Genomic DNA, 9770 nt, shown 5'->3' with positions numbered 1-9770 from the left:
TTGTGCCACTCCCAACAGAAATACTCCAGGTGGACAACTTCAGCAATCAGGAGCTCCTCAGTTGCTCATAGAAAATCCCACCTTGGAGTTTACTAAGACTTATGGGTAGAAAAGCCACACTAAGTAATTTACTACACCGCAGCCTTATTTATTTATTTAATAATTTAGCCTTGGTTGAAATCAAGGAAAGCAACTAGTTAATTTACTGTTTGAAGGGGTAAATAAAATAAGGCCTTTTTAGTAATAATAATAATAGCTTTGTTTACTTTATGTATACTGTGTAACTGGGATTTTGCTAGGTATTTTACATAAACTATCTCATCTAACCCTCACAAAAGTATGGAGGTCACTGGTATTTATAATAGAGGTGAAAAATCATTTTGTTCCTTAGCTAGTTCCTTTTCCTCTTGGTGTAGAAGACATGAAACTGATATTCTGGGTGAAGAAACTGGGAAGAATAGTTTCTGTTTGGATTCCAAAGCAAAGCAGATTACATTATAGGTGCCATCTTATCTGTTGCCCCTCACCTCTTCAGGTGCCACATTCTCTATCAATACCTCCTTTCTTTCCAAAGGATAACATAGAGAATATATTCAATGACTGAATTAATAATTTAGTTCTGAGAACTGTCTGTCTCTCAATGATAAGGGATGGGTAAATCATAGCTAATTGCTTGTCCTTTTATTGAGGTAAAATTGGTAGGTCCATATAGCAGGTAATATTCTAAGTGAGGAAAAATAAAATGGAGAAGAGGGGAGCTACAGTTAGAAGAGATGCAAAAATTTAATAAGATACAAAAGGTGTTTGTTGTACAAAAGGTGTATAATAAGTTAGCCAAGAATTTTGATAATAAATTTTAGAAGTTTTAGCTCTGGACACTGGGAGCAAGCAGTAGGTTTTAGAGTTTCATAGTGGGTGTTCTTAAGTACAGGTAATTTAAGTAGAAGTGCTGTGTGAGGAAAGAGCGTAATGCTTTTCACAGGTAGCAAATGCAAAGCACTTTGACATATTTTGAAAAAATAAGAAATTCAGCCTTTGTAGCATATATATTTATTTGGTTTTAAAATATCACATAAATGTCTTTAATTTTTTTTGGTAAAACATCATCATTTAATGTTTATTTGTAGGGTGTACTTAGCCTTGATTATTGATAAGACTGGTTATACATTTATCGTATTGGTTACTTGTCTCTTTTTTTGCTGAGATTATAAATTTCCTAAGAGGAGGAGCTGTGCCTTATTTCACCATTGTATTTCTGATGCTCATCATAGTGCCAGATTCACAATAGAGGATCACCAGCTATTTCTGGAATAAATAGTTGTTGGAAAGGGAGATTCAGGAATTATTTGGAAATCTATATTTCATGATTGTCATTGCTCCTTGCCACCAGTTCTGTGGATAATCTATATAAAGGCCCTCAGTTTCTTTATCTGTAAGATGAGGATAACAATAGTACCTATCTCATAGGTCTTTTCTGTGGAGCTAATGAATAAATCCACATGAACCTCTTAGAAGTGTCTGGTAGAGAATGAGTTCGTTAAATGGTAATTGTTAGTATTATAATTACAGTAATATCAATTTATATGTTAAGTACCTATTATAATACCTAGATATAACAAAGATTTTTTCTGACCATTAAGGTCAGGCAGTATCATTACCACTTTATAGATGAAAAGGAGTCCCTGGGTGGCACAAATGGTTAAGCATTGACTGTCCTACTAACTGAAGAGTTGGCAGTTTAAACCCATCCAGAGGCACCTTGGAAGTAAGGCCTGGCAATCTTCTGAAAGGTCACGGCCTTGAAAACCCTATAGAACAGTTCTGTTCTGCACCCTTAAGGTCAGCATGAGAGAGAATCGACTTGACTGCAACTGAAAGCAACAAAAATAATGATGATAAGAAACCAATGTTTAGTTATATATCTGAGATTTGTCCCATTCTTCACAGCTAGTGGGTGACAGAGTCCTGATTTTATTTCAGTAATGTTGAGCCCCAAAGCACGTGGTTTTTTACTATTTCAAGCTGTTTCTCTAATTGAAAAACAAATGTTGAAAGTAAATTAAACTCAACATTCAGTATATTTCAAAATATATATGACAGAGGTGATGTGAGAAAATGTCTTCAAGGTATGCTGAAGTATCAGAATACTGTGGGACTAATACAGGTTTCCCCCACTATCTGAAAGTATAATATTCCTATGAAACCTTTCATAAGCCAAAGAAGTAGCATAAAGCAAAGAAGCAATCACCATTAATTTATATGGGAAAAATTTTTGAGTGTTCCCAGATCCCAAAAATCACTTATCAAATCATACCAAATAACAAATAAAACCTAAAATAATGCTAACATATAGTGTTCACAGAGATAATGCAAAACGATGGTGGAAGGAGCTTGGCAACACTACTCCTGCTGCTTGGAGTGTGTGCACTGCTAATAACAACTCGCTGCAAAACAAAGGCTAAATGCTAGTTTCACCTTTTGCTTTTTTTTTCTCTTTTGTAAAAGGAAAAATCTTCTTTGGGTTTCTTTCAGTTAGTGAAAACAGGTGATAATTAACGTAGGTCTTTTGTAAAAGCGAAGTGGTGTAAAGCAGACTTTCAAAAAGCGGGGTGATGGGGGGTAGGTATACTTGTATGTGAAATTAAGGAAGAATTGCTAATCTCCTTGATCTATATAAAAGGAGCTCTGGTAGTACAGTGGTTAAGGGGTTTGGCTGCTAATTGAAAGGTTGGTGGTTTGAACCCACCAGCTGCTCCATGGAGAATGATGAGGCAGTCTGTTTTTGTAAAGATTTACAGCCTTAGAAACTTTATGGGGGGCAGTTCTGCTGTGTCTTATAGGGTCACTATGAGTTGGAATTGACTTGATGGCAGTGGGTTTGTTTTTTTGTTTTCTTGATGGGTATCTAAAAAAACCAAACTCATTGCCATCGAGTCAGATCCAACTTGTAGTGACCCTTCCTTGGGTTTCTGAGCCAGTATCACTACAAAAGTAGACTGCCCAATCTTCCTCCTGAGGAGTGGCTGGTGGGTTTGAACTGCCAGCCTTCTGGTTAGCAGTCAAATGCCTTAGGCACTATGCTGCCAGAGCTCCACTCGATAGGTATAAGATACCTTATGCACTAGGCAGAGTCCCTGGGTGGTAAAAATGGTTAAAGCATTACTGAAAGGTAGGAGGCTTGAGTGACCCAGAGGTGCTTCAGAAAAAGGCCTGGTGATCTACTTCTGAAAAACAGCCATAGAAAACCTTATGGAGCACAGTTCTACTCTGAGACATTTGAGGTTGCCCTGAGTCAGAATTAACTCCAGACTCCATGGTAAGTCATTTCATATACTGGGTAGACCTTAGAGCCAGGCACTTTTAAGGAGGAAGAGGAAACAGGAAAAAGAAAATAGTGACCGAATGTCACTACCTTCTCTTCTTGGGTCATGGAGCAAGCAAGACCTCATGGTGGCACCCTCCCTGTATCCCTGTGACATACTTCTTGTTGTTCTATCATTACATTCATTGTGTTCTGTCTTGTTACACTGATAATTATTTCCATCTCTATTTCTTTTACTAGATTAAAAGTTCTTTAAGACTAGCATTGTCTTACTTATCTTTATAGGAACACCAAATATATCCAACTGTGTCCTTGGGCTCACTGCAGTCCTAATGAATTTGTCCAAATTGGCTTGTCACATGTTCTGTCTTGCAGACAGAATTTATTGCATAATTGAGTATTGTCAGCGCTGTTTCTGATTCAAAAATAGAAACCATTGGTGGACACCTACCTGGTCAACTGACCATTCCAAAGAAAGGTGATCCAACAGATATGGAAATTATCGAACAATGTCATTAATATCACATGCAAGTAAAATTTAGCTGAAAATAAGTCATAAACTGTTGCAGCCGTACACTGATAGGGAACTGCCAGAAATTCAAGCCAGATTGAGAAGGGGATGTGGAACAAGGCATGTTATTGCTGATGTCAGATGGGTCCTGGCTAAATGCAACAGATACCAGAAAGATGCTTGCCTGTGTTTTATTGACTATCAAAAGACATTCAGCTGCGTGGATAATAACAATTATGGATAACGTTGTGAAGAATGGGAATTGTAGAACACTTAATTGTGCTCATGCTGAACCTGCACATAGACCAAGAGGAACTTGTTCAAACAGAATGAGGGGATTCTGCATGGTTTAAAATCAGAAAAGGTGTGGGTCAGGTTTGTATCCTTTTATTACACTTAATCTTTATGCTGAGCAAATAGTCTGAGAAGCTGGACTGTATGAACATGGCATCAGGATTAGAGGAAGACTTATTAACAGCCTGCCATATGCAGATGACACAACCTTGCTTGCTGAAAGTGAAGATGACTTGAAGCATTTACTGATGGAGATCAAAGACTATAGTCTTCAGTATGGATTCTACCTCAGACTTGTTGTTGTTAAGTGCCGTCGAGTCGTTTCCGACTCATAGCAACCCCATGCACAGCAGAAGGAAATACTGCCCGATCCCGCACCAGCCCCACAATCCCTGCTATACTTGAGCCCATCATTGCAGCCACCGTGTCAATCTATCTCATTGAAGGCCTCCCCCTCTTTTGTCGACCCTCCACCCTACCAAGCATGACATCCTTCTCCAGGGAATGGTCCCTTCTGACAACATGACCAAAATAGGTGAGACGAAGTCTGGCCATTCTTGCTTCCAAGGAGCATTCTGGCTGCACTTCCTCCAGGACAGATCTGTTAGTTCTTTTAGCAGTCCATGGTACTTTCAGCATTCTCCGCCAGCACCACAACTCAAAAGCATCAACTCTTCTTCGGTCTTCCTTATTCATTGTCCAGCTCTCACATGCATACGAGGCGATTGGAAATATCATGGCTTGTGTCAGGCGCACCTTAGTCCTCAAGGAGATATCCTTGCTCCTCAGCACTTGAAACAATTCCTTCGCAGTTGACTTTCCCAATGCTACACATCATCTAATGTCCTGTCTGCTGCTTCCGTTGGCATCGATCGTAGAACCAAGCAACGTGAATTCTTTGACAACCTCAATTTTCTCTCCATTTATTGTGATGCTGCTCATTGGTCCAGTTGTGAGGATTTTTGTTTTCTTTATGTTGAGATGTAATCCATACTGCAGACTGTATTCTTCAACCTTCATCAGTAGGTGCCTTAAGTCATCCTCACTTTCAGCAAGCAAAGTTGTATCGTCTGCATATCTCAGGTTGTTAATGATTCTTCCTCCAATCCTAATACCACAATTTTCTTCATATAGTCCAGCTTTAAAGATACCAAAAAGCCTCACCACTGGACCATTAAACATCATTATGATAAATGGATAAAAGATTGAAGTTGTCAGGGATTTCATTTTACTTGGTTCCACAATCAACGTCCATGGAATCAGCAGTCAAGAAATCAGATATTGTATTGCACTGGGGAAAAGTGCTGCAGAAGACCACTTTAAAGTGTTAAAGAGCAAGATGTTGCTTTGAAGACTAAGGTGCGCCTGACCTAAGCCATTGTCTTTTCTATAGCCTCGTGTGCATGTGAGTGCTGGACAGTGAATAAGGAATATGGAAGAAGAATTGATGCTTTTGAATTGTGGTGCTGGTGAAGAATATACCATGAGCTGCCAGAAGAATGAACAAATCTGTCTTGGAAGGTACAGCCAGAGTGCTCCTCAGAAGTGATAATGGCTGGGCTTTGTCTCTCATACTTTGGTCATGTTATCAGGAGGAACCTGTACTTGAACCCATACCATATCATGCTTGGTAGAAGTTGGGCAACAAAGGGGAAGACCCTTGACGAGATGGATTGACACAGTGGCTCCAACAGCAGGCTCAAGCAAAGCAGCGATTGTGAGGATGGCACAGGACTGGGTAGTGTTTCACTCTGTTGTTCGTAGGGTCTCTGTGAGTCGAGACTGACTCGTGCACCTAACAACAACAGCATTGATGGAAAGGAATTTTTCTCCACTAGCAATCAATGTGTCCTATAGTTAAATTTGCCTCCTTGCTCTTAAACTTGCCAGTGGTCCCTCATTGCTCACTTATTAAAACCTATGCTTTAATTGGTGTTCAAAGCTGTGTGTGGCCCTGACCAGTTTTCATCCTATCCCTGTTCCTGTCCTTGTCCTGTATTGTGTGGCAGCCAAATGAAAACACCTGTCTTGCCTCAAAGGTGCCTGGAACTGCTTTGCATTATATTATCTTTGTCTCAAATGCCTTTCTTTTTTATCCTCTATTAAATATCACATCCTACTTATCCTTCAAAGCCCATTCTAAACACCATCTCCCCTGGCCAGAAGGTAAATGCTTTTTCCTCAGATCTGACAGTGTGGCAGTGATTGTTAGATGCCAGTGATTTTAAGATGAATCTTGATTTTACCAAAAACCAAATTCACTGCCATCAAGTCAGATCCAACTCATAGCGACCCCTCCTTGGGTTTCCGAGGTGGTATCACTATGGAAGTAGATTGCCCAACCTTCGTTATGAGGAGTGGCTGGTGGGTTTGAACCGCCAGCCTTCTGGTTAGCAGTCATATGCCTTAGGCACTGCACAACCAGAGCTCCCATCTTGATTTTAGTGATGTTGAAAATGTGGGAAACATATGCATGTTAAAATTGATGGCTTGTAGGATCTGTTTCTTAATGTATTTTAAATTTCTTGTTTCAAAGCCTTCAAAAAGTGTGGCTCTCTTTTACAGTCTGCATGGTTTTTATTTTAAATAGACTTTATTTTTTAGAGCAGTCTTAGATTTACGGAAGAATTGCACAGTAAAAAACGTAGTAGTGTGGTACATTTGTTATATTTGATGAACTAATACTGATATATTATTAACTGAAGTCCATAGTTTACATTAAGTTTTACCCTTTGTTTTGTATCGTTCTATGGATTTTGACAAGTGCATTAAACAAATGTCATGTGTCCACCATTACAGTATCATACAGAATAGTTTCACTGCCACAAAAATGCCCTGTGTTCCATCTATCCATCCCTCCTCCCTCCCCCTGAACTTTTGGCACCCACTGATCTTTCTGCTGTCTGTATAGCCTTGTCTTTTCCAGAATGTCATATAATCAGAATCATATTTAGCCTTTTCAGACTGGCTTCTTTTACTTAGCAGTATGTACTCCTGGTTCTTGTGTATCTTTTTGTAGCTTGTGACCTCATTTCTTTATATTACTTTGTAGTTCATTATATGGATATACCACAGTTCATTTATCCATTCATTCACCTATTGAAAGGCATCTTGGTTGCTTCCAAATTTGCTAATAATGAAACATTTGTAAGCAAGTTTTTGTGTGGACATAACGTTTTCAGTTCATTTGGATCAATCCCTAGGAGCACAGTTCCTGGATCATATATAAGCCTGTTTCCACTTCGTAAGAAATTGTAGGACTATCTTGCAAAGTGGCTAAACCATGTTGCATTCCCACTAGCAGTTAATGAGAGCTGCTTTTGCTCCATGTCCTTGCTAGCATTTGGTGTTGTCAGTGTTTTAGATTTTAGCTTTTTCTCGGGGTGTAGTGCCTAAGGCATTTAACTGCTGACCAGAAGGTTGGCGGTTCAAACCCACCAGCCACTCCACGGAAGGAAGACTGGGCAGTCTACTTCTGTAAAGATTTACCACCTCGGAAGCCCAAAGGGAATTGCTATGAGTCGGAATCAACTTGGTGCCAGTGAGTTTGGTTCACCCCCAGCCCACCCCTGGTATCTTATTGTTTTAGTTTACGATCCTCTAGTGACATAGAATATGAAACATCTTTTCATATGATTGATTATTTGTCATCTGTATATCTTCTTTGGTGAGGTGTGTATTCAGCTCTTCAGCCATTTTAAAAACTTGGGTGTTTGTTTTCTTTTCTTTTTTTTTTTTTGAGCTTTTAAAGTTTCTTGTTATATTTTGGATACAGGTCTTTTTTGATATGTGTTTTGCAGATATTTTCTCCCAGTCTCTGTCTTGTCTTTTCATTTTTTTTAAGTCTGTATGGTTTTAATTATCTGGAAATTGAGTAATCATTTTTTTGGCCATGCTAACCTCAGTTCTTTCTCCACAGTTGTGCCTTTTGATTATTTTCATTGCTTGTCAGCCATTTCACCAGAAGAAGCAGTAGTTCTGGTGAAGAGATTAGTAGATGATAGAAACTAAAGACTAATGTGAAACTTTGGTATGGCAGGGTTTTATTTTTTGTTTTATGTAGTTGGTAGGATTCAGTATATTTGTTTTAATGAGAACTTAAAAGGTAAAGAAATTCCCTACTGCGTTTGCTAAGACAGTGTAACAATGTCCTAAACAATCTGCATTGCTTCGTGAATAATGTCTACCTCATACTAAACATGACTTCTCCTCTTTTTATACAGATCACGGTTGGGCTGCCAAATCTGTTTGACAAAGTCTATGGACAATATGACTGTTCGAGTACCGGACGCAGTAGCTGATGCCAGACAGCCTATAGATATGAGCAAGAAATCCTAAGATAAATAGGAATATTTTCATGCAAACTTATCTATTTTTATAATTTTTATTTCTTAATGGAATTAAATGAGGACATGGATAAATGGAATTACTGTTATAACTAGCTTTGCTATTTTAATTCATCTTGTACAACTACTGGATTTTGTAGTTCTGAAAGTATGCAATCTATTTTGGTTAAATTACAGTGTATCCACCAAATGTTAGAAAATAGTTTAGCAACTTTAGCAAAATGTTTTCATATAAATCTTATGTCTACTTACCTATAAAATAGGTTTACAATAAGACAGATACTTAAAATGGCTTCTCTAGGGCCATACCGCTTACTTGAAAATCTGGTACTGGCACTCACATCTTGTTAGTACAAGTTACATGTTCAGACAAACTGCAGAAAATATGGCTGTCTATTAAGCAATGAACTATGAATATGTATGGACAAAAGAAACATTTAATTGCTTGGTGTACTGCTTAATTTCAAAGACAGCTATTAACATTAAGAAGAAATACTTTAAATAGTCTATTCATTGACAAGTATAAGAATTATAACTTGTAAATGAAGTTTGATCTCTGTTCTGACAAATTGGAGGAATAAACTAAAAATCCTATGTCTTTATTCTTTTTTGTTCTAAGCAGAGTGGTCTTTGTAATCATTTAAAAATAATACTGACTTACAAATCTCTGCCTGTAGCAGAATGGAAATACTGTAAGGAATTAGGTGCTCTCTGTTCTGAGCCAGAGGAAATGAGCCTGCTGCCACATTGCACAGCCCTAGGGGGCGCCATTCTCCTAAGCAACGTGGGATTGTACAGCAGTTTGCTTTAGTCCCAGAAATTTGGAAATGGTTTTAAATGCCGCGGATTATTTTATAAAAATATTTATATTCTTATTTTTACTATAATTCATAAAAGATAGGAAAGGTGTACAAAGTATGCTCTTAGGAAGTATAGTAAAATGTGCCTGGGCTAATTGTGAGGAAGATCAGAATAAATTAGTAAAAACCATGTTAACATGAGATAATTGAGTTAGCTTCAAATATATAATGCAGTTGGATCATTTTTACAAATATTTGTCAAGTACTACACCTCATATAAGACACTGTGTTATGTCCCTTTGTAAATACAGAGATGAACAAGATAAGGAACGCCCTCTTGGACAAGATAATAGGAAATATCACCTTTTATTAGGAAAAAATAAAGAATGTGCACAAATAATTTGCTTGAGCTAAACTGACCAATTGCCAAATAAAGATACTTCAAAAAAAAATTGTTGTTGATAATATGCACAGCAGAATATGCACCAATTCAATAA

General features: G+C 38.0%; 1 protein-coding gene across 1 annotated transcript in view; it reads left to right on the top strand.

Moving 5' to 3' along the window:
• FDX1 (ferredoxin 1) overlaps positions 1 to 8465 on the top strand; it is a 45353-nt gene extending 36888 nt beyond the window's left edge. The window contains exon 4 of the mRNA XM_007936565.2: positions 8351 to 8465. Coding sequence (XP_007934756.1) covers positions 8351 to 8465 — 115 coding nt within the window. The remainder of the gene's footprint in view (positions 1 to 8350) is intronic.
• Positions 8466 to 9770: the final 1305 nt, after the last annotated feature.

Source organism: Orycteropus afer, unplaced genomic scaffold (assembly GCF_000298275.1).
Source record: "Orycteropus afer afer isolate SDZICR_OR568_19922 unplaced genomic scaffold, OryAfe1.0 scaffold00036, whole genome shotgun sequence".
In the NCBI taxonomy this organism is placed as follows: domain Eukaryota; kingdom Metazoa; phylum Chordata; class Mammalia; order Tubulidentata; family Orycteropodidae; genus Orycteropus; species Orycteropus afer.
This window is presented reverse-complemented; position numbering and strand designations above follow the sequence as displayed.